Raw genomic sequence first — 24,819 nt, 5'->3', positions numbered from 1 at the left:
TGTAGGTCATTGATAAGATTGCAGCAACCATCCACCTTGCCAGTGAATCTCAAAGCATTCTACATTGTGTATCTCTGCTTTCTTTAAACACAATATGCTAATGTGGCATACATATTTATCGTCACAGTAAGAGGAGTCTTGATTTTAGGGGGACCTATATGTTTGCCTACTGATTACTTTTGAAATAGTGTCGAGAAATGCACTCCGTGTCTGACTAATCTTGTATCAGCTACACATTGACCTAGCAGTGGGGAAACGTGGACCAATGCCACCAAGACGCATTAAGTGTGCCGGCAGTAGGATGTGTGGATTTATGAAGCTAATTGTTTTCAAGTCAAACTTTTCTATTTAGTTTAATATTTACCGAGGTGAGTTAATCTTCTCACCCTCATTGCTGTATATTCAGTAGCATTTACTGATCAAACAGGTCTGTCATTAGTGTACAGGGTTTCACTTTTCAGACTTGCGTAATATTGCGATGTGAGAACTTTCTTAATCATGTCTGCAAATAAGACCAATAAGGATAGGTTAAAGTCTTCCATTGTTCTTTATGTATTTGATAACTTGAGAAACTATGCTAATTTTATTTGTTCATCTAGCAGGCTTAATGGTGTATTGTGATCTTCCAATATTTGCTCAGTTAGGGTGACCTGGTAATCTTTTACTTCTAGGTTGGTCAAAATGGCAGTTTGGCAGGCTGTGTTGATCCCTTGCAGCGTGATACTCGTACTACTGGCTGTATCCCCAGTTTGTTCTGAGCTGTATACTTTCCAGGGAAATTCTTCCATGACATATAGGATATCACAAACAAAAAGTGGCAAAGTTGAAATAACTTTCAGATTTAGAACTTGGCAGTCAGATGCACTGCTTCTTCAGCAGTTTTTAAGTGTCAATGGAACGTTGGAGGAAAGTTATAATTTTGCAGTGGATCTTCACAGGGGACATTTAAGGGTATCAGTTGATAATGGAGTTGACACACAAGAGATTACGATAGGGAGAGGTAATGAAAATGGGTTACTCATAGGAAATACTTCATTTAAATTTTCAAGATAGTTTTAAAATTTTGACATGACACATGTATTGTTTACTTATGAGCCACCATAAAATACTCATAACTTTTTTTCAACTGTATTCATAGATTATAGTAATTTTCTGTTCAGCCTGTTTTTAAATTATTTTTTCAATCATTTTTCCCAGGTTTACAGCACAATAACTGGCACTTTGTCACTTTCACCCAAAGTATGAGTAGAAAAGCAGTATCTGTTAGATTAGATGAAGATGAAAAGATATTTAACTTCACTTTTCCATCCATTGCTTTAGTGCCTTCATGTGACTCATTGATATATTTTGGAGGTAAGAAGATTATTAAAACTGTATATATATATATATAAATTGCCCCTAATAAATCTTTGTTCTAGGGCACCTTGTAGTATTTTATAGTTACTTCACAGATGTTTTATGTTAGGGATAAATGTTCTGATAAACTCATAGCTGGATTGGTCCAACTCTGCAGGGATTCTCCCTTTAAGTGCAGTCATTGTTATTGGCAATTGGCTGACACACCTCAAGCAGCAAAGGGGTAATTAACTATAGTGTGCGCTTGGCTCTTTGAAGCTTTCACTCAAGGAGGCATGCCAGACAGCTAAGCTGATTACACTGAATGCACTTTAACGAGAATACCTGCAGAGCTGGATTGATCTGGCTAGTAAGGTAGGTTTATCTGAATGGGGTTTTAGAGAGTTGCATATCACGAGGTAACGAGAAATTTCATAGAAGTGTGGGGGAACAGGTTCAATTCCGAGACATTTTCACAATTGAATTATTCTAGCTCAAGTCCATATAGCATCTTATTTAATTTTTTACTTACTACACTATAGGCATGGTTACCAGACATTACAAATCATTCATTGGTTGCCTAGAAGTAACAAGTATAAACAACAAGACGGTAACTTCCAGCTTCCTTGTCACTGAGAAAACCAATTTAGCCAATGGCTGTGTGAATAAGTGTTTGGGGTCTTCTGGGCCTGGTCCTTGTCTTAATGGAGGGGAATGTATCAACAGGTACACTGACACTGTGTGTGACTGTTCCTCTACAAGATATGCAGGAAAGAGGTGTGAAAAAATAGGTTGGTGCAGTTCTGAAACAACTTTTCAATCCATTACCAGTTCACACGTATTAAATTGAAATGAATTAGTCAGGAGAAGAAGCATTTTAATATCAGTTATATATTTTATACAAAAATACAATTAAAAAACAGTTAATGACTAGATGGCAACATTTTTCATTGTTATAGCATGTTTTTACTTGTGACAGGAAGAAGAATTATTACTGTCACTTATGCATTTATGATTTGATATAATTATTCTTTCAATGATCGATTGTCTTTTAGGTGTCTTTGCTTTGGTCATGATAACATGATAAATACTTCAGTACTGTTTATATTTTCCAGGTCTGACATCCGTGACCATGATTGGCAAATCTTGGCTGCAATATGATGCTTTTGAGGCTGATAACCACTACTGGACAATACGGAGTATCATGTTGCAGTTTTTGGTAATCTTATTGCTTCTGCAACATTGTACTTCACTTATAGATCTGAAGAATTTCTTACAAATCAAATTCAGCCTTGATCTACCTCATTTAACATTGGGCTTCAAACCTTTATTTTAAATTTAAAACATGAATAACACTGATCTGCTGCAATGTTTGAATATCAATTTGATCTTGAATTTAGCAGTGATACATTGTTTTGTTATGATATATAACGTCTTAAAATTTTGATTCAAGCCATTTATTTAACCGCAAATTAAAAACCTGTTAAAGCCTTCCAGACCTACAGGGCTGTTATTTGAAGCAATGGGAGCCATTGACAGTGGTTCATACCTGACAGTAGCTATGGAGGATGGAAAGATAAAGGTTATAGCTCTACATGGTGGTTATATTTCACAATTGAGCGTGGAACAAGCAGTGGGGTTTGGTGTGTAAGTGAGGAGTGAACATACAAGCAATTAATATGAATCCGTTGATTAAAGGTTTTTTTTTTTTAAGTACAGAATTACAAAAACATAAATCAACTGTCGGCTGTATTTGCACCAAATAGATGAATGTGCATAAATATCTCTGTGCCAGAGTCCAAAAATATGTATGTTTTAGAAAAGTAGTAATTTCCCTGCTCAGTTAGAAATGACAAGGAAATAAAATTTCATTTACAGGTGGCACCAGCTTACAGTAGTTCCCAGGACTGACCATGTTGTAATTAGTCTGGATAGGAGGCAGGAAACACTGATGTTGAATTCCTCTGACCCAGGCTTTCACCTGACAAAAGTGTACATTGGAGGTTATCCAAATGCTTCACAAGGTACATACAGTGAAACATGCATTTGATTTTAAACTATTTCCATGTCCTTAACTTACCTATTATACTTGTAGAAATAATTAATTAATAACAGTAGTTTTGGGACAATTATATAAAAGAAAAATAGATAAAGGTAATGAACTTTAAATGTGTGATTGAACTTCATCAGAGTCTGTACCTTGAAAGGTGCTTGAATACAGCGCCGAAGCTTGAATTCAGTTTGTGGACTTGAGAAGTACTTGAAATTGTAATAAGCTTTGAAAAGAACGTGTACTCCATCATTTTTGTACTTGAAAAGTACTTGAATTTGATCTCTAATCAATTTGTCAAAAATTATTTTAAATTTTGTCATTTTAACCTGAATGTAGACAATAATTGGATGAAAGGGTGAATGTTTTCTTGGACAATATCCAATTTTTATTCTTTTTGTGTTTCAACATTAATGTGTTAAAATGCAAAGTTTGTAAGAAATATTACTTTCATAATATTTCTTTTGTTTTTGTTATGTACACAGTTCACTTATAAATGGTATTGCATTGCTCTCATTTGCATTCCAAAAGTCCTTGAAATTGATTAAATTAGAGCTTCAAAAGTCCTTGGAAGTTTTCTTAGTATTCCTGTATGAACCCTGTTTATATATTCCAAGATGGTAAACCTGAAAACCAGTATTTGTGAGTAAAGTGATGCTACTCTCCACACAATTGTCTTATTTCCAGTGTCTGGTCATTATGTCAATTTCACTGGGTGCATGCGAGGTGTGTATGTCAACCACCTGTCTGTTCTGGATGAGGCAGAGAGTCAAGGGCCAGGAATAGAGGGATTTGGGTTTTTACTTAAAAGTGCCTGCAAAGACCTGAACCTGATCCCTATATCTTTTCCTGCACCAAGTTCAACAGTTGCAATCCCAGCAAACAGCCACAAGTTGATCAATGTGCATTTTGCTTTCAAGACTCTGAATGCCAATGCATTGTTGATGCATGCACCAGTCTCCATAGACAGTGCCACAGGGACACTTAAGGTGACTGGGAAATACAAATTCTTGCTTGAATATAAATTAGTAGTCTTTGTGTATATAGTTGCTAAATACACGGTGACTGATAATTTATATTCAAGCATGCAGTTGAAGCAATTGTTTCATTTCTAAAAGTTTTGTCATTTAGTTTTCTTTTCATATAGCTTATTATATATCTGATTTGAAATATTGCAATTGTTTAATATGAAAAGTGACTCACAATTACACATATTCAGAATAACAAGATAACCAAAGAAGAGTTTTTAAGCAAAAGTATAAGATGTATTAACTAGCTACAATTACAGTACAAAAATATAGGAATTTATATGCTAATTAAGGTTAATTTCCTTTTTAAACTCTAGTTTTAACTCTTGTGCTCCATAGGTGTGGCTGTCAGATGGTAAGTTAGTAGTCAGAATCACCACAGATGACCACTCGGTAGCCAACAGGTTGACAGTAGGGAGGAGGCTCAACCTTAATGAGTATCATGACGTCAGAATCAGAGCACTGTACAGGTAGGATAAGTTTCAGATCAGCAATGTGTGCTGGAGGTGCATTGGTTTTGGCCAGGAATTTTGTTTATTATGGCATCACTTCAAAAGAGTCAAATTGCATGTATTATGTTTCAACTAAACTTATATTTTGCAAATTGTATGCATTTATTCACTGGCATTACCCACGTACTGCCTTAGTGTGTGTTCAGTAGGTTCATTTTCAAAGATTTGCCAGCCATTGTATTGCCAAAATAGAAAATTCTCTATAACATTTTACCTATTTCTGTATATCATTTTTCTGTTAATATGCCTAACACGGCTGGTAGTACATACCCAGGAGATTTCTCGGATCTTTCTCTTTTATATCCTTATTGTACTTTGTAGTTTTAACTCACCCTGGGGATATCTCAGTAGTAGAAGGCAAGGTAGAAAACCATATTAGCCAAAAAGTGTCATATTATTTGAAACAGTTGGATAATTTTGTATCATACTGTTTTCATATGATAAGGAAAACATTGGGTTTATGCACTATGCTTGTTTCCAGACAACTCACTGTTCACCTTGATGAAGAAAATACCAAGGCGCAGAGAGCTGGAGACATCAAGTTTACAGGTTATGTACATTTTGGAAGAGACCGCCATTCAGAAATTAAAGGTTAGAGAATATTTGTTGTTTACAATACAAATACTGATGAATAAAGTTTTTGATTCACAAAAAAACAAAAAAAAATCTTTCTTGGGATCTAATAAGATGATTGTTTATAATTACTTCATGACATAATCATGTAAAGTCTCATGTAGCACCAGCGGTAGGTGGGTTGTGTTACTGTCTTCCAGGTAGTTTTGTTGGATGTATGACAAACTTTGCCATCCAGAACATTAGCATTGACTCCCAAGACATAGTGCAGTACCAGAATGAAGGTGTTATGATAGAGGAGAATGGCTGTTCTCTGGAGGACCACTGTGCCAATAGCAACCCATGTCAACATGAAGGAAGGTGTGTCTCCCACTGGAAGTCAGCCAGCTGTAACTGTACCAGAGGATATGAAGGGAAGACATGCCAGTTTGGTTAGTGGGAGAATATTGCATCTGTAGAATTACTAGAGTTCATTATATTTCATGTGCTCTTTATATATACATTTCCTGGTGACATCAACAGTTTTGGTGTACTTACCAATCAGTCAATTACCACACCAATAAGAATTGTAGAATTTTGTTATGACAGTCAGTATTTTTTCCGTCATTTCCTTCAAATTTGTTTTTGGCTAAAAGTAACTATTATTTTATCTTTGTTTATTTCTCACATATCCTTTGTGACAAATACAGCTATTTTATAATTTTTTATTCCACATCAGCTGTATATCCCAGCAATTGTGATGAGTATTACCAGCGTGGTGACAGGATATCTGGAGTGAAGCAAATAGACGTAGATGGCACTGGCTCCCTGTCTCCATCCTATGTGTACTGTGACATGGGGTCATCTAACACTGGAGAAACTGTGGTGGATCACAACTGGGAGGAGCAAGTGGTCAGGGCTCCAGGATTGCCTCATCAGAAAATGACAATATCCTACAGGTAAATAGTAAAGAAATGTTGCTTTTGTCTTGAAAAAAATTAAGTATTGTATATAAAGCAAACACATTTTTTGTGTGTATTAGTAAATTGTTTTGGTTCAGTATAAATGGTAGCTATTTAAGAGTTTATTGTATAACTTGCTTTCTCTTTGTTTTCTTGTCATTTTAGTGGTATTCATGTTAAGTTTTCAGCCCTTGGTTCAGACAAAAGTTTTGATCATGTTTTAAACAAGCTATGCATCATATTTATTATTTTCTGTCATTTTAGAACTATGGACATGGCCAAACTTCAGGAGTTGGTGAAAAATTCAGCAGGCTGTAGGCAACATTTCAGATATGAGTGTACAGATTCCCCCATCAAGTGAGGATCTAATAGCTGTCTATACATTGTATTAACCTATAACTTGTTTATGACCAGAAGTTAAATGCTTTAAAAAGAAGTGAAATTGATCATTTTTTATCTCCATGTAATTTGATGCTTCCATACCGCATGTAAACTTAAATCTATATAGCAGATTAGCTGTAAAGAGCATCTATCTAACAAAAGCACTAAAAAGGAATGTATTAGTATTGCATTATTGCATTTGTTCCAATATTTCAGGTTAGGGGAGTTATTTAATTACAGTAGTCCCTCTGGAGATATGCACTCTTCCCTGGGAGGTGGACATTATGGACAGTGTCTGTGTGCTGTCGCAAGGAACTGTACTGGGACCCAACCATGTAACTGTGACGTAGGTAATGAAAGCAAGCAAGAAACAATCTTAGTAACAATGTTAATGAAAGCAAGCAAGAAACAATCTTAGTAACAATGTTACTTTGAATACGTATAATCTCTAATAAGGTCTGATAACTATATGTCTGGCCGATCTAAATTAATAACTGTAAAATCTTTTCTCTGTTGTAAGTGTCCATGGTTAATTTCAGTTGTGTAGTTTTCCTTCTTTTTTCATAGTGGGGAGGGTGATGGCTACATGTTGAAGGTTCGTATGGCATGAAAAAATTTATATTTTGTTTTATTATTTTCATTATTTAAGGAGGCAAAACTGTTGACGAAGGATTTGAAAGAAGAAAATCCCATCTACCAGTGACTGACTTAGTTTTCAAGCAGAATGCTAGCAGTAAAGGGGTGGCAAAATTTAGTCTGGGACCTTTGATCTGCTATGGACAAGGTAACTGTTTAATACACATTTCATATAATAAATCAGCCAAATGTGTGATAGACAGCCATAATGTTTCAATTATTTGTACAAGCAAAATTGCATATTAACCCTTTCTGAAATCAATTTATTCCAGCATCTGAAACTTTTCCTGCCACCATGTCCTTTAACAGTCCCCTGTCTCACCTGAGCCTGCCTGGGTGGACTAGAGGGCACCTGTCATTTTGGTTTCGCACCTTCCAGTCTTCAGCTGTCCTGTTTTATCAAGCTCCTGCAAAACCTGGCACTCAGGACTTTTTTGAAATTACACTTAAGGATGGTCAGTGGATCTTTGTAATGCCTCAATTAATGTATAAGATAATTCTCTAGGAGAATGTTTATACACATTTTTTTGTACCCTGAGCATGTTCTTAGCACTACAGATACAGATCTGGTGTTTGATTTATTTTAGAGATGAGTTAGGCATTGAATGACAGCACAAATTTGGGTAGATCTTTTTAAATGTAAAGTAAAAACATATTCTTGTAGTTAAAGATAAATAAAAGAGTGAAAATGTGCAGAAAAATATTATGAACAACTAGTTTAAAAATCTGGTCATTTATTGAATCAGATTCATAAATTGTGTGTTCACAATCTGTTTCAGATACCATTTTGTTTACTTTTGCTATCAAAAGCAAGACAGATGTCCTGAATTTGAAAGCAAAGAGCTCTCTAACTGATGGGGAATGGCATTATATAGCAGTAGAGCTCAGTCCTCAGCAGACCAGATTTACTGTAGATCTACACAGTCAAATCCATGATTTCCATATTGGCAGTGATGGAATGTTGGGACCAGGTTTCAAAGGCATTGTGGCTATTGGGCACAGGTAATTCATTAGTACACATTTGCAAGAATAATCTGCCATGCAATGTTATAAACCAAGAAAGACTAATAAACTTGTTAACTGAAAATGTGAATGTTAGTTCTCAACATGCAAAATATTATCGCACAATTAAAAGAGAGCTCTTTGAATTGATAGTGATTACAATGGGCAATTGTTAGACTTTTCGAAGAAGTAAGCTTTGTATTTCATGTGTGATTTTTTAGCATTATAGCCACTGCCACAACTCCAGGGTTATTTGGATGTATGAGGTCTCTGAAATACAATAATCAGTTGTACACAATTACAGATCATGTTGATCAGAGGTAAGACCACTATGAGAGTTAAAATGGACTAGAATAAATATTAAGTGTCTTTATTTTTCCTAACTTATTTTCACATACCTGAAAGAAATTGTCACACCAAACAATTCAAATATAAAAATAAGAGACCGTGGGGGGAGTTGACTTGAGTGTCATTGATCCATAACTACATGTGTTTGTTACAGAGCACACAGAGTCATACCAGGCTGTATCGCATCCTGTGTCAGCCAGCCATGCCATAATGAGGGTCAGTGTGTAGAGCGGTGGGGAGACTACCAGTGCAGGTGCCATGATCCATTACTACATATAGGCAGGAACTGCGAGCTAGGTCAGCAGAACTCAGTATTTTCAAGATTGTAGTACAAAGTTTTTACCACATTTAGATTTTTTTTAATTGTTTGTTTGTTCAAGTTACTGCACATTTAACATTACATCTATAATTACCAATCAACCATAAATCATGGTAATTACTCGATCTTTTCAATGGGCCAAATTATCAAACTTTTAGATCCATCATTTTATAATCACAGAAATTATATTTCTATATAGCTTTTGTGTTTTTTTTAAAGAAATTAAAAAAAATACAGTAAATTCACAATTTTCCCCCTTTGAAAAGATGGAGTATTAACTGTATGCAAAACTTGGTGCTTAACAAATTTCTTCTTTGATATGAAACAAAGGACAAACATAAATGTTCTTTTTAGTAAACATTAACTGAAGTGCACAGTTATCTGCATTAATGTCATATGATATTAAAAAATTGCACTTTTTTCAGATCTCAGCCAGGACCAGGTATATTTCAGTCCCAGTGCCAGCCCCCTGGAGTTTCAGCATGCTATGGAGAGTACAGACTCAAATCTGGACACTCTGTTCAGCTTCAGAACATACCAGACATCTGTCCCAGTCTATTATGCTGAGGACACACTGGGAAACTCCATTAAAGTGGATGTCAGGAGAAAAAATACACTGGCCTTCACTTTGAACAGGGACAGAGAAGGAGAAGTTGATATCCCAGGTGGGACAGCGTGTTTTATATACATAATGTCAGTTGTCATGTACTTTGGTTAGCAAGGAGAGAGACTTGGCTAGCTAAGTATTGAAAAGAAAAGAATGAAGAATCTAATGTAAGTTTAATTGTAATATACTTAATTGTAATATACTGTGAATACAAAACAGTTATTGTTTTCATATGTGGAATTTTTATAAAATTACTGTTATTTTTTTTTTAGTTTTATCTGAAGGCACATGGATACAAGTGATAATAAGGCGTGACCAGAATAACTTGATATTTGAAGCAAGTGGACGGCAAATGGTTTTCAAAGATGGTAATTATTTATTATATTTTTATTAAACATTTCAGTAGTTTTTGATGTCCAGTAAGTTGTCTTTCAGTTTGACTTAATTGATTTAATGAACCTGATATCTTTATTTTTGAAAGATCCTGCATCTATGGAGGCTGACATGGCAGGATCAGGGATTTCTGCAAACTACCCCATAGAACTCAAAGTATACATTGGTGGCCATCCAAACTCAACCCAAAGCTTACATGGCTGTTTCAGTGGTCTTAAAATAGGAAACATGCCATATAATCTTTCCAAGGCAGCAGATGAAGGAAGACAGGGTAAGTAAAAAGTGTCTGCCCACTTATTAAGAAAAGATAAAATTTTCAAAAAAGGATTTCTTGTCTTACTTTTAATCACACATTCCACTTTTCCACTTCACCTTTTTAATCAGTTTGATATTAATTGTCTCCATACCCTTTTCTGCATTCAGGTATCCTCCTTGGCTGTGAATCAGGCTGTGATGCAACGCCATGCCAGCATGGTGGCCGCTGCACAGAGAGATGGCAGGGACAGTATCACTGTGACTGCTCACATACCACATACACTGGTGACAACTGTGACACAGGTTGGTAATAATTGACATCACCACTGTGACTGCTCACATACCACATACACTGGTGACAACTGTGACACAGGTTGGTAATAATTGACATCACCACTGTGACTGCTCACATACCACATACACTGGTGACAACTGTGACACAGGTTGGTAATAATTGACATCACCACTGTGACTGCTCACATACCACATACACTGGTGACAACTGTGACACAAGTTGGTAATAATTGACATCACCACTGTGACTGCTCACATACCACATACACTGGTGACAACTGTGACACAGGTTGGTAATAATTGACATCACCACTGTGACTGCTCATTACCACATACACTGGTGACAACTGTGACACAGGTTGGTAATAATTGACATCACCACTGTGACTGCTCACATACCACATACACTGGTGACAACTGTGACACAGGTTGGTAATAATTGACATCACCACTGTGACTGCTCACATACCACATACACTGGTGACAACTGTGACACAGGTTGGTAATAATTGACATCACCACTGTGACTGCTCACATACCACATACACTGGTGACAACTGTGACACAGGTTGGTAATAATTGACATCACCACTGTGACTGCTCACATACCACATACACTGGTGACAACTGTGACACAGGTTGGTAATAATTGACATCATCACTGTGACTGCTCACATATCGCATGCACTGGTGACATCTGTGACATAAGTTAAGATAAACTTGTATCTTTGAGATTGTTAGTAGTTTTTTAGTTGTGAGGAAGATAAGAAGTTTACACCAATAACTTTGTTTAGAAAGAAGACCGGACAGTAAAATGATGGATGTAAAGTAAAATGATAACTGTATTTATCTAGATGTTGGTGTTGAATTTGATGGTAACACAGTGATAACCACAGAGCTTGAAGCAGAAATGGTTCCTGTATCAGAGAAGGAAAGCATCTTCTTTACCTTTGCCACCAATACAGTCACCCCATCTCCAATGACCCTTGTATTTATTCAGGGATCTCATGGCAGGTGTGTACATAGCAAAATGTTGCTGATTCCGATTTCAACATCTCATTATATATGTTTGTTACGTATGTCTTCTGGAAAGCATTGACCTAAACACTAACAAGATGTGATAGACGATGCTAAGCAAAATGTTTAATTTTGAATCTGCAAACTTTCAAACTATGCAAGTAGAAGTTTGCAGCAAATATAACAGGCTTCTTGTATTTTTTATAAGTTGTACAACACAGTAGTTGTCCAGTATTAATAATAAGGAAACCTTACCTATGATTTATTCCAGAGGCATGGAGTACATCCTGGTGACCTTGACCCAGCAGGGAACTATCAGGGTGGATGTGGATCTAGGATTTGGGCAGCGTAAGCCAGCTTTGTTTTTTCTGTCTATTCATCCATCTATTAAACTTTTTGCTTAAATGGAGAGATAGATGGATAGGTAGATAGAAAGATAAAAAGCACACAAATATAGGATTTAAAGGTACTTTGTGAAAAAATGTTTAAATGTATCAAACCTTTGCTTAGTATCCTACAAAGCAAAGGAACATTTTGAAGGCATTTTGGATTAAAATTTATCAAGAATATCCAAAAACAAGACCTCAAGATTGCCTGTTTGATTATATGTTCAACAAGAATCTCTTTTTCTTCCCAGATGCCATAGCATTGCAAGGTCATTATGCAGATGGCAACAGGCACAAAGTACATTTTAGGAGATATCAGGAAATATTTCTGTTGCAGGTAACTTTGTTTCTCTGATTATTTGATATAATATATGTGAACAACAAATGAGTTATAAATGAGATTGCTATTACTGTATTTCTTTGAATTTTACTTAACTAGTTGTGTATTTTTTCAATGAGGTTGATGACAGGAACACCTCCTCCATGTTGCACCTGGAGTACAGATTCCATGGAATCCGCAGGATTTCAGTAGGAGGAATAACTCCAGGATTTATTCACTTCCTACCAGCTGGGAACATGAAGGGATGTATCTCTAGTGAGCTACTGCATTAACACTATCATGGACACTATTTGATGAGCACCTAGCAAATAATCTATAAAAGAGCATAATATTATAGAAATTATATTATGGGAATAATTATCCAGACTGACTGTAACTAATCTTCAGACATCTGCCATAGCAGTCAAATTTTGATTATTTATGAAAAGATACTTAAAAACTGAAGTCATTAAAGAATTTTAGGAGAACCTTTGAAATCAAGAATACTATAATTTACAAATTACATTGTTTCCAGATGTTGACATCCAACTAGAACATCTAAAAACCAATCTGTTGCCATTAGAAACTGCCTTAAAGATATCTCCTGGTCCTGAAGGGGTTGACTTCATAATTAGCCCAAACTCTGCAGACCTAAGGCCAGCAAAGTGTTCACCACCACCCAAGGAGATAGTGGATAAAGGAAATTTCACTGTCTTTCAGGAAGAAATTAAGGTAAGTGGGCAGAGACATTTCATTTTCTTTGAACAGTTCAACAAAACTTTTTTTTTTTTTTTTGTGGGGGGGGGGGGGAGGCTTCAGATAATGCCAATGAAATGTTTCACTGTGTGATAACTAAAGAAGTAACAGGTTAGAAATTATAAGCAAATGACATTTAGTGCATTCGTCATCTAATATATTGAGATGCAAGCTTTATTATTCTTTATATATATATATATATATATATATATATATATATATATATATATATATATATATATATATATATATATATATATTTAAAATAACGTTGTGCAATTGTACATTGGAACCTCCAGTCCTGTCTCACTCCACTCTCTATATGGAGACATGGCCTGCGACCACTATATACTACTTTCTTCATTGCAGCCTCCCTCCACATTCCCTCCATGGAACCCAGGCCTGCCCAAGGTGGTCGTCATCTCCTCAGATGACCATGATATCCACACAGGGGAGCAGAAAGAGCAGGGTGGAGACAGCACAGTGACACATACAGGTAATGAACAGCACATTTAGAACCGTACTCAGTAAGACTTGTATTACTCTATTGTGTGAGTCTCAGAAATTACTGACTTAAATGTCATAAAAATTAAAGTTTTAATTTGAGGCATGAAAATTAAAATATGGAAAGTTTTTACTTAATTTTGCTGGCTTTTTAAAATCATCCTATAACACAGAACAGTTCAATTGTATACAGTTAAATGCTTAAAAGATGATCAAAATATTTTACCAAAATGTTTGCTTTTAGTTACAAATATATCAAAATTGATTTCACAGCCTATAAAGTGTAAAAAAAAAAATCCGTGAATATCTACATAATTAACACCCAGTTTGTTTATTTTGCTATGTTAATCAATACTTGGGCAAGTTTTTAAATGATATCCAGCATTCATGCCATTTTGTTAATGTGTCATTTCCCCATTGATTGAATGAAGCATGAAACTAATATCTTAATTTTTATTTTGTCTTCTTTGTCACAGTTGTAGCTTTAGTTATACTGCTAGTTGCAGTAGCTGCTTCAGTTGTCATAACAATTATCTTGAGAAGAAAACACAGGAAGATTGTTAAAGAGTACCACTCTGTGAACCAGCAGGACAACTTTAACCCAGGGACACTAGAGCTCCCTGAGAATGAGGTCTCCCCAAGGCCCCAAAGCACTCACCTTGCCAGCACTGAAGATCTCAGTGATGCTATCTCAAGAGAAAGTGGTACATGTTTATAATATTTATTATTCTCTTTATTGTTTTCCATAATCAAATTTTTCTTTTACAGTGGTAATGGCAGTGATGTCAGTGATTATTCTGATCCTTATTGTAGCCATATTTGCCACAATATGCATTAAACCTGCATCTCGGCCACCTATTGTGTCTAACAATGTGGAGTTGAATCATATGAATAGTAAATTACATCATGATCCTAGTAAAACCAGACACAATAGAGTATCAACTGTCTCCATGTATGCAAGTGAAGAAGACTTCTCTGCCTTTGATGTGAATTGCCCACCTCAAAATGTTCACCAATTGAAACAAATGAGATCAGGTAGGCAAGCAAGAGACTGATTCACTGGTTGGAATTGCTTATCTATTCTGCCTGGTTTGGTTTTGTATCTTACTTAAAAGACTTGTGTCTGTGTGGACTTTTTTAGTGTTTTATGCATGTTGTGGCTTTAGCATATTTTTAAATGCTCTGACCTCACATATTCAGTTCCTAATGAACTTACCAACTGGCGTAGAATTATTGATTAAAATATGTCCTTTCTATTCTGTTTAGTTCCTTATTAGTGACTGTCTGTTTCATCAGTATTTTATTTCTCTTGGTATGTGATTAATTTAGAAAAAATGTTTCAATACAGATAGTTAATGACATTAAGTTGAAGAACTATTAATTCACACAATACCATTATATCTCCATTATGTTTAGTTTTGTTTTGTTTTTGTCAAAATACTGCACCGAGTGCAGCAAAATAGTGTGATCATATGAATGGAGGGCATGACATGAGAACAAATTACAAAGTACTTGGTCTTGCCTTCACCATCCTATTTCACACTGGGATCATGCTAGGGTGTGGAAATTGTTCACCTATTGATATGTTATTTTGGCCACTCTGTGGCATAGGGATATTAGAAGTTAATTTTCATTAATGCTTATTGTGAGTTTAAGCTTATTGTTAAATTAATTAATAATGAATGTTATTCAGAGGTAAACTTTAATTGAATGTTGCTCGATTAATGTTTCATGTTTCAGACTCTACTAAACCCAAGTTTGAAGATGAAGAAGGGGAGAAGCTACTAAATGATAAGACAGATTTTGAGAACCCTTCTAATGCTGGGAATGATCTTGATGCCATTGTAAGCAATACCATGTCAAACAATTATCTTATTGTGATTATAAATTGGTCTTTTCTTTATTAAAACTTAAGATATTAGACTTCGTTCTCTCCAGCTAAAACATCGACAAGATATGTTATTGTGAAAAAATTTAAGTCATTTATGTATCTTTCATTTCTTTGATTCAAATTGTAATTATAGTGAGGACTTAAATTTTTGATTATGTAACCAGCACAAACATTTATTGGTTCACTCTGATAGTTCATTTTCCTCCACAGCCAATGATTGATGCCAGTGATGAAGATGAGCCAACACCTTCAGCTCAATTCCTGCCACTGGGGACAGATGGCCTAGAATCCACAGAAAGTATAACACATCCAGGTGGCACAGGTAATGATGGTCTCTGTCTGCTATTCCAGCTTTTTCATTTGCATTCCCGTTTAGAAGTAGACAGTACTTTTTACTTCTTTTTTTTTCACAAAAAGGGGCCGCAACACACCAGGCTAGCACTGAAGACACTTCACAAAACAGAGATAATGCCCAAGCAGAACCTGGATTTTCAACTGTAAGTTGACTTATTGAGGAAATTTTAAAGATTTAAGAAACAGTGATGCATTTTCTCAAAATTAATGGTTTAACATGTTGAATTAAAACATTTGAACTTAAATGAAAACTACTTTTTGCAGCCTTCCGCAAGACCACAGTCTTGTCAGCCTACAGCAGTGTGATGGAATGTATGTTCTGTGTAGCTACCATTGTCTCAACTCATCACAACTTCAACAGATAAAAACTTCAGCTTGCTTGGTAATAAAATTTACATGTCATGAAAGTGTTTTGATTTCATCACAGTAAACAAATATATTAAAACAGCTTTTACTTTAAAGCCACCAAAGTTGATGTTTACAGTTAAATATATAAACATTTTATTATTATTAAAGCGAACATAGTTATACAACTGCTGTGGTGTGATTTTTTTGTGATAATAATAATAATTACGTCATGCAGAAAATGCTATACTTGACATACAGGATAGATTAAGTTTGCCAAAGTTACTTTTTGCCATTATACAGGATATCTTGCAGTTAGGTGAGGTTTTACTCTTGCTTTGTTCATAATGCAGTTCATGAGGTTTTTTAGGCACACTACTAAAAGTTGGTTGGTTTTCAATGCATAGTAGTTTGTGACAACAGCTTATCTATCTCCATTTTGTCACAATGCCAGTTGTTAGAGTCGTAGTGTTAATAGTTTTAATATGAACTTTGTTTAATTATGCCATGGTAAATTTTGTTTTTTGTTTAAGAGGTATCAAGTAGCAACATTTAAATGGTTTTAGAGAGATTGAAACTGAGAGTTTATAAAGTTGTTGAGCATTTTTTTGTCTGTAGCATTGTATAATTTTTTCCACTTATTGCATTGATATTCTGTAGTGACGACAGCACAGTAACACTTCTTGCAGAGTAAGGCTTGTTGCATTATATTACAATTTATATTTTACATACCCAGCTACAGTAAATAACTTTTAAATAAGCTTTTAATTGAAAAGGATGTTATCCTGACTTAAATCTTTATATAAAGGAGATTGTGGAAGCTTGTCTTCACTCACCTTTATGTTCAGTCTATATATATACTTTTACAGTGATCAACTTCACATCCATCATTTTACCAAAATTTTTCACATTGATTGATCATTATTATTAACTTGAATAAATGACAACATAAATGTTACTTAAGTGGAGTTTTTATTTTTCATTTGCTGCTCCCCTCAAAACATTTACTGTACAAAAAATGGGTCTACTAGACAGATTCCCTTCCATGTAGCAGTATTCAATTAAAATCCATGATGGTTTCATAATCTAAATAGACCAGTCTCTTCAAAATAATTTTGTTACTTCAGTCAATGCCAAACATATTGTGCACATTATATAAAACAATATCCCCTGTATAAATCTAGCTTAAATTCTTATCTCACAACTAACGGTACTACAGTACATAGCAATGTCACAAAGTAAATCTTTAGTAAAGTCTGTTATGTACAACAAAATATATCTTTGAAAGTGTAACACAATTCTTGCTCCAAGTCACTTCTAACCACACATGCTACAGTTATTTGTGACCATCAAGTCTTTATGGACCATCCTGATAATTGTTCAGACATCCATCTTTTCCTCTGTTCTTTCATCAGGTGCTTGGTCTGCCTCCTTACTATCAGCTGTGCTGTCCTGTTTGGAGCTCGACTCTTCTTCTGAAATCGCATATATATATATATTAAGATCTTTTTTTTTTTTAATTTTACAAAAATTCTATATTGTTTGTAAGTGTTTGATACAGAGTACATTTGTTCAATACTTATTTCAAATAAGGTTAATCCACATTTGGATGAAATCAAATTTGAAATAATGCCAGAACAGCCTTTTAAACCAAAATACTAAGCATATAAAAATCAGACTACCAGAATTTTGTTATCATTACGGATCTTCTATAAGTGTTCTTTAAGGTATAAAAAGATTTTATGTATCTGTGTAGCCCATCAAAATAAGTGAATAATTCAGGTTATATTCAGTTACCTTTCTTTACTGCTGGGATTTCCTTTGTCTCCTGTTCTGCTGGTTTATCCTCCTTGCTTGCTTCTTTTTCTTCTTTGTTCTCTGCTGGCTCAGTCTTAACTGCATCCTTTTTCTCTTCACCTGGTTTTAAAATGTTACAATAATGGTTATGATCTTTGATCCTTAATAATTAATCATTTGAATAACAAAAAGCAAAAGTAATTTTAGCAGATTAGTCATTGGTATGCAGATTTTCTTCGTGGTTGGATTAGAAACTCACCCTTTTCTTCGTCTTTCTTCTCCCCTTCATCCATCTTAGGTCTCTTACGTTTGTGACTGACTCTGTCTCTGCGACCTCCTTCTCCCTCATCTTCACTGTCAGAAAACTCTTCTTCACATGTGATACGCTTGTCGCTAGCACGGACTGAAAAACAAGAAACACCTGCCATGAAATATGCACATTGCAATACACAAGCTCTTTACTTGACTTCTACATTACATACAAAACAACACACTGTATACATATACAAAAAGACCGTAAGAAAGCCTATGGCATGGTTTCAGAAATCTCATCTTAATTTATTTGCAAACTTGTCATGGTCTATGAATTGGACAAGTTGCATTAAAATTTGCAAATATAAAAAGTTCATACTTGATATCCTGTGGTCTGGGTTTTCTTTGTCTTCATCTTCCTCTTCATCATTTAAAGCATCTTCTGGGATGTCTGAGTATGAAAAAATTGCAGTGATACATAAATTTTTGCTCACCGAACCACTCGTGCCTATTTTTGTTTTTCTTTAGCTTTTAAATATCTAATGCAAACAAACTTTTTAAAAATGTTTAAACTCACCTGTCATCTGGACTCCTGGGACATGGGGCAGCATCCTCAAATTTTCAAACAGTCTTGTGCTGAAATTGACATTCCATAACACTTGATTATTATGATCAACCCACAATTAACCAAAGGTTTGTAAAGCATTCATAAAACTATGACTTGTGTGCAGATGTATTCTCCAGGTATGTAATATAATACTTGGACACTTTGACACTGCTAAATTTATGTTCCACACAATTTCCCCCCAAACTGTCACAAGCTTTACAGACTGGGTCTACATGTGTGCAGCAGATAAAGAATGAAGGTGAATTTCAAATCAAGTTAAAACCCAACAAGTCTTTTAAGTGAAAAAATATTTAGCAGTACATTCATTTATTTTTTAATCAAATATGAAGGTTACATAGGGTTATAAAGAATCTACAGATATCATACAGAACAATTTTTTGGGAAAGAACATTTTATTTCCTACCAAATTTTGTCCAAGTATTCAGGAGTATTTTGATTTGCCATGTTGGATGGACTGATGTGAAGCTTGAAGTCTGGGCCATAATACTCAAAGTAGTCATTGTATGGAAGTTCTGGAAGATAGAAACATTTTCTTCTATAGTGTAGTATGTTGCAGCACAATTTCCTTTCTTCATGAGACACATTATATGCAGAAGGAAAGGTATCAAGCCACATCATTATGCATTATGAATATTATGCAAAGTACACCAGATCTCATTGAAAAAGTTCACTTGAATGTATGTATTACTATGAACTCCTAAATATTTTCCCCTAGTACATTAAATGTAAATTGCTATGTTTCAAACTTACCATTAGCCACATCATGTCCAAGTGCGATGGAAGTTTCATATGTCCAGCATCTGGCAACATTTCTGATTGTATAGCCTCCACCTCCCAGGAGCAGCAGGGGCAGGTTGTACTTCTTCAGGAAGTCCACACATTTACCATGACCTGAAACAGTTACACAGCAGTTGGTCAACTTTTGATTACGTTCACAGTATGGAAGATATGTATCACATAAAGAGTTGCCCTCTTTGGAATTATACAAACCTGATATATCTGAAATTGGCTTGAAAAGGGATTTGTGGACATATTTATAACTTCTTCATTAAAAATATAAAGTGAGCTTCAAAAACTTTTAAAAATTTTTTTAATAAATTTGGAAATGTATTTGTTTCACTTATCAAATATCTAGTAGAACCAAAACCAGCAAACTGCACAAAACAGTGCAGTACAAATTGGAAAAGCATACAAAATTTAGGGAAAAAAAAATTGTCAAGTTACCTTTGAGAGTGAGGTTGAAACATCCCAGCCTATCTCCAGAGAGGGAATCAGCACCACACTGTAGCACAATTGCACTGGGCTGGTAGCATTCCATTACCTTGGTCATCACCTACAGCAAAAAAAAAAAAAATTCAGTCATTCCCAAGATGTTTGATAAAAATACTTCTCAAACAATGTTCATTAAAAAATAATCAAGCAATACAGCAAAGCAATTTTACATATTACGTTACACTGATTAAAATACTAGATTATTCCTACTTACCGGCTCAAATATCTTGCAGTAAGACTCATCATCAATGCCATCTCTCAGAGGAAAATTAACAGCATAGTACTTTCCCTTGCCAGCACCAATGTCCTGAAGGAAAGAAAATTGGTTATCCAACCTCAATGATACATAAACTGGAAACTGTGACAACCCAATTCAGTTTACCCGAAGGCCTTACGGTAAGATTGAAACTTAGCAAAGTTAAATTCAAGTATAAGTTCCTGCATGAGATTTAATTACAACTTCATCTTTATCTTAGTTTAAAACAATTGGACCAAATCAAAACTTCATTTTGATAACAAAAATTTGATAGGAATTTGCTTATATTTTATTGTTTATACCTCAGTTATCAATCTCAAGTCGGTATACTTTAAAGACAACTTATAATACAACACTTACTCTGAGATCTCCGGTCCCTGGAAAGTATTCTCCATACTTGTGGAAGGAGACAGTCATCACTCTGTCTGTGGTGTAGAATGCCTCCTCAACACCATCTCCATGGTGAATGTCAATGTCCACGTACAATACTCTTTGGTGATATCTGGAAGAATGTTATGAATCACTACAAATGAAAAAAATATGATAATAATAATAATAAAAAAGTTAAGCCTAATCAAATTTTTTAAAACTCAATTAGGCAAAACATCTGTTGAAACAGATTTTAATGGCTGAAAAAATCAAATAATTCTTTAATTACATTTCCTCTAAAATATTCCACGTGAGAGAGTTCAACTCATGAAAATCACAAGTTATTTGTGCTTACTTGAGTAGTTCTAGTATTGCAAGTACAATGTCATTGACGTAACAGAATCCAGAAGCCTCAGACTTCTTGGCGTGATGAAGACCTCCTCCCCAGTTCACTGCTATGTCAGTCGCTTGTTTGTTCAGCTTCACTGCTCCAGCTGGAGGTAGAATTTTGTTAGTATTGAAAGGGTGCACATTCATTTTATATTTTCCTCTTATCTCCATGAAATAATGTCCTAAATCAGGGAATTAACTTTAAAAATAACAGTATGCAAGAGTATCATCATTCTCCAAACCCACATTCATTTATAATAAACTATGTCTTACCTACAGAGCCCCCTGTTGAGAGCTGGCAAAACTCATAGAGACCATCAAACACTGGACAATCTTCACCGACATTGACTGGAAAACACGTCACAAATTTACTTTAATATCCTCTATTAGCACTTCCTTAACTGTTTTTACTCATATATTGGATCATGTACATTTTGTTACATCTTTTTCTTTTATATATTATTATCAAAATACAATGTAAATATTATAATTGTTAAAAATCTGTCATTACTAACATCTCTGCATCTGTTTGTTGTACTCTGACATGTTGTCTGGACGAATACTTCTCAGAAATTTAATATAGTCATCACTGTGGAACTTGGTCATTTCTTCCTGGGTAGCTTTGTGAGGGCGCTGTAAAAGTGAGAATGGCCTTGTTAAAATGTTGATAGACAATTTATAAATAATTACTTGATTTCCAGTTTTTCAAAGAAAAAAAATGCTCAAAAATAAAATTAATTAAAAGTACTAAACGCCTTCCATCAAAGATAACCTAGATCAAAAGAATAACAATATGTGCAAAAATAATAGTAAATACTACAAACAGTATCTAGTAAAAGTATTTTGTATTGCAATTAATACGTTATATCCTTGCTTTGTAGAAAATACATAAAAATAAGCATAGGAAGAGCCATTCAGCCATACCAATGCAATACTGGTCTACACAATGACCTCATCACAACTTACATAAATCTCCATCTTTCTGTAAAGCCCATAGTTAAGCAGAAGATTGTGAGTCATTCGCATTCTGTGAGGTTTCATGGGATGCCCTTGTCCATAGTAGTAGTTGCCAATGTCACCTACAGGAACAGTGTGCACAACACCACATCATTTATACAACATTCAAAAACAGTAACAGTGCTGCTTAAAATCAAATTTGGTCCATGGGTGCATGGTATAAGGACATGTCATCAGGAGGAAGAAATGAGATCAGATGCAGCAATGGAGAAAAAAATAGTTATGTATTTAGCAGAAATGGTTTAGATGTTTTGAGGATGACAACAGGTCATTCACTGTCACACAGAATAAGTATTAGGGAATCAAGCAAAGAGGCAGAGAAGCTTCATGCTAAATAGTGGTCATGCCACCATGCCAGCATCATGCCAAATGGTGGTCATGCCACAATGCCAGCATAATAATACAATTGGAGTTCATGCCACAATGCCATGTTTTTGCAGTGCCACAACAGAATGATAAAACAGTGGTTAAGCATGGGTTGGGCATATCTGAAAAGAATGGATACATCTGGGAGAGCATATATGTAAAGGAAATGGACCACTGATAGCAGCACTGTTTTATACAGAAAATGGCAACACAGGCCATTTACTTACATATATTTCCATCTTTCTGTATAGACCATAGTTGAGAATTAAGTTATGAGCCATTCGTATTCGGTGTGGCTTCATGGGGTGACCTTGGCCATAGTAATAATTGCCAATGTCCCCTACAAAAAAATATGAAAAATTGAGGAGCTCACAGTTACTTTGAGAAAATCAACAATAGATTAAGAATAGAAGTTATCGTACTAGAACTAAGGAGGTAGTGAAAATAGTCAGATGTGTGTTTAGATGGCTTTTAAAAAATTAAAAATAATGTTTTCAACTAAGGGCATACTAGTAAGTACCAATGCACTCATATATGGTAAGATGTACTCCACAAAATCGATCTGTATAAAGACAATATTACACAAATTTTAATAACAGTGTGTGTGCTGCACAAAACAATATTACACACCTACTTCTGATAAAACTCCCTAAAAATACATGAGCTCGAACAAAGTCTTTCATTGTGAAAATGAGAGTATCAAGAAAATGGCCTCCTGGGCCATCGTAAATTATTCTATCACTTTAGCTTGTATTTATATCAGATAAATATGAAAATATTGATATTTATGCATAAATATAACAGTGGAAAATGAATCTATTTGGTGTGAAGTTCGATAAGCTGGCAGAACTATTCTTTACACACAGCGTGAACCAGCACATACCTCTTCGATCTGTGGGTGAACTGCACAAACGCCAACATCAATAAAACTCATGGAAGTGAAATGTTATTTCTTCTTTGGACAATTTTTGGTCAAGAAATGGGCACAATGGATACAAGGTTTTATGGTATCAACAATTTTGACAAAGATAAATAAAAAAGTATTGTTTCACTTGTTAACGAACTACACGGTAAGAACGAGGACATTGTACGTAGTCTACGTACCATGCAGCAAGAACACAATTGTTTTTAGTCTAATTTTGCCGTTTAATTTGGTGGGGAATACTTTTCACTGCCAATTAACATGCAAAGGATACACAAGAGCATCAAATACGACTAATTTTTTAGAATATAACTCAAAACAGTTTAGGTAAACGTTGTACTGTTCTCAGTAAGTAATCTATGAGAAGTAAAACTAAAAATTGGAACGTCACGGAACACGATTCAAGGGCCACCGTACTTTTATAAACTTCACTCACGGTTGCTACCATCCTCATTTGCACAATCTAGGATTCTGGTATTTCCCAGTTAAATAACCCCAAAGCGTTTCATGAAATCAAAACAACTGGCACATACATTTAAATTATGTACAAGAATTAGTTATGTGTCACGTTATGTTTCGCCACATTGTTCGCAAGTCGGCAAGCCGCGCACAATGCCATCGGCGACTTCGATTATGGTTAACTTTCAATCGCAGCCGTGAACCAACTCACAAATTTTCTTGAGGCGTCCAAGTCAGTAATAAAGTGCTTTGTAGGCTTTAAAACACTATCTTAACTTATCTTACCGTCGTAATAATAGCAAACTCTCTTCTTGCTGTGCGGCTGAGTGGCCATTTTTGTAATGTTATATGCAAATGAAGTCACGAAAACAGCGCCGCCTAGTGGGAGAAATTACGAGCTGACCGTCACGTTTTAGTTCGTCCTTTTTCAAACATTACAAGGTTATTTATTAATAATCAGGTTATTCTCCACAGTAACAGAGGGGTCATATTACTTATTATATTAAATCCCAAGAGATTAAGACGCCTCAAAATGATCAAAACAATCGAAATGGTTACTTTTTACCTTGGTGGATTCAGGATATCAAAGGGGGCGGGGGAGGGGGTGCGAAGGAGGTTTTGCAAGACATGGTGCAACCCGGGCATTTGTATAACTTCTGTGGGTTGCGTATCATCCTTTTTTTGTACAGGGATTATTCCAATATATCCTACTTACACCACAGGCCTATTTAGAGTCGTCTCTTTCATTTCCAGACTTTGCTACTAGCCTCCCCCCCCCCCCCCCCCCCCCACACACACACACACAAAACAAAGTTATCATATAGGCCTATAATACGTACTGTAGG

The 24,819-nt window shown here is 35.2% G+C and overlaps 2 protein-coding genes across 7 annotated transcripts; one reads left to right on the top strand and one right to left on the bottom strand.

Annotated features, from left to right (window-relative positions):
• The first annotated feature begins 70 nt into the window (after positions 1 to 70).
• On the top strand, positions 71 to 17,204 carry LOC106169903 (axotactin). Of its 4 annotated transcripts, none has more exons than XM_087000764.1 (34): positions 71 to 368; positions 672 to 1,000; positions 1,198 to 1,353; positions 1,878 to 2,126; positions 2,451 to 2,554; positions 2,825 to 2,982; positions 3,214 to 3,359; positions 4,073 to 4,374; positions 4,753 to 4,883; positions 5,407 to 5,516; positions 5,699 to 5,929; positions 6,217 to 6,436; positions 6,704 to 6,796; positions 7,037 to 7,170; positions 7,470 to 7,604; positions 7,729 to 7,911; positions 8,236 to 8,458; positions 8,680 to 8,778; positions 8,961 to 9,103; positions 9,551 to 9,790; positions 10,005 to 10,100; positions 10,214 to 10,396; positions 10,549 to 10,683; positions 11,529 to 11,688; positions 11,963 to 12,039; positions 12,329 to 12,414; positions 12,537 to 12,672; positions 12,932 to 13,128; positions 13,522 to 13,648; positions 14,425 to 14,691; positions 15,397 to 15,500; positions 15,758 to 15,869; positions 15,965 to 16,044; positions 16,166 to 17,204. In XM_087000764.1, exons 2-34 carry the CDS (start codon positions 682 to 684, stop codon positions 16,205 to 16,207), a joined length of 5,178 nt encoding a protein of 1,725 aa, XP_086856890.1. In that variant the 5' UTR covers positions 71 to 368; positions 672 to 681; the 3' UTR covers positions 16,208 to 17,204. The 4 variants fall into 4 exon arrangements, 3 of the variants coding, with proteins under 3 accessions (XP_086856890.1, XP_086856889.1, XP_086856891.1); XM_087000763.1 differs by having other exon boundaries at positions 15,959 to 16,044; XM_087000765.1 differs by lacking the exon at positions 14,425 to 14,691 and adding an exon at positions 14,133 to 14,360 and having other exon boundaries at positions 15,959 to 16,044.
• LOC106169904 (putative histone deacetylase 1-B) lies at positions 17,202 to 24,396 on the bottom strand. 3 transcript variants are annotated; one of them, XM_013549559.2, is made up of 15 exons: positions 24,260 to 24,396; positions 22,177 to 22,289; positions 21,726 to 21,843; positions 21,484 to 21,558; positions 21,176 to 21,314; positions 20,812 to 20,953; positions 20,410 to 20,502; positions 20,148 to 20,256; positions 19,674 to 19,814; positions 19,327 to 19,435; positions 18,873 to 18,931; positions 18,675 to 18,746; positions 18,303 to 18,446; positions 18,044 to 18,163; positions 17,202 to 17,721 (listed from the first exon to the last, which is right to left on the bottom strand). In XM_013549559.2, exons 1-15 carry the CDS (start codon positions 24,306 to 24,308, stop codon positions 17,627 to 17,629), a joined length of 1,578 nt encoding a protein of 525 aa, XP_013405013.1. In that variant the 5' UTR covers positions 24,309 to 24,396; the 3' UTR covers positions 17,202 to 17,626. The 3 variants fall into 3 exon arrangements, with proteins under 3 accessions (XP_013405013.1, XP_013405014.1, XP_086856895.1); XM_013549560.2 differs by lacking the exon at positions 22,177 to 22,289 and adding an exon at positions 22,821 to 22,933 and having other exon boundaries at positions 24,260 to 24,361; XM_087000769.1 differs by lacking the exon at positions 24,260 to 24,396 and adding an exon at positions 23,477 to 23,497.
• Between the last annotated feature and the right edge of the window lie 423 nt (positions 24,397 to 24,819).

Source organism: Lingula anatina, chromosome 1 (assembly GCF_051362555.1).
Source record: "Lingula anatina isolate TDL-2025a chromosome 1, LinAna3.0, whole genome shotgun sequence".
Classification (NCBI taxonomy): Eukaryota; Metazoa; Brachiopoda; class Lingulata; order Lingulida; family Lingulidae; genus Lingula; species Lingula anatina.
This window is presented reverse-complemented; position numbering and strand designations above follow the sequence as displayed.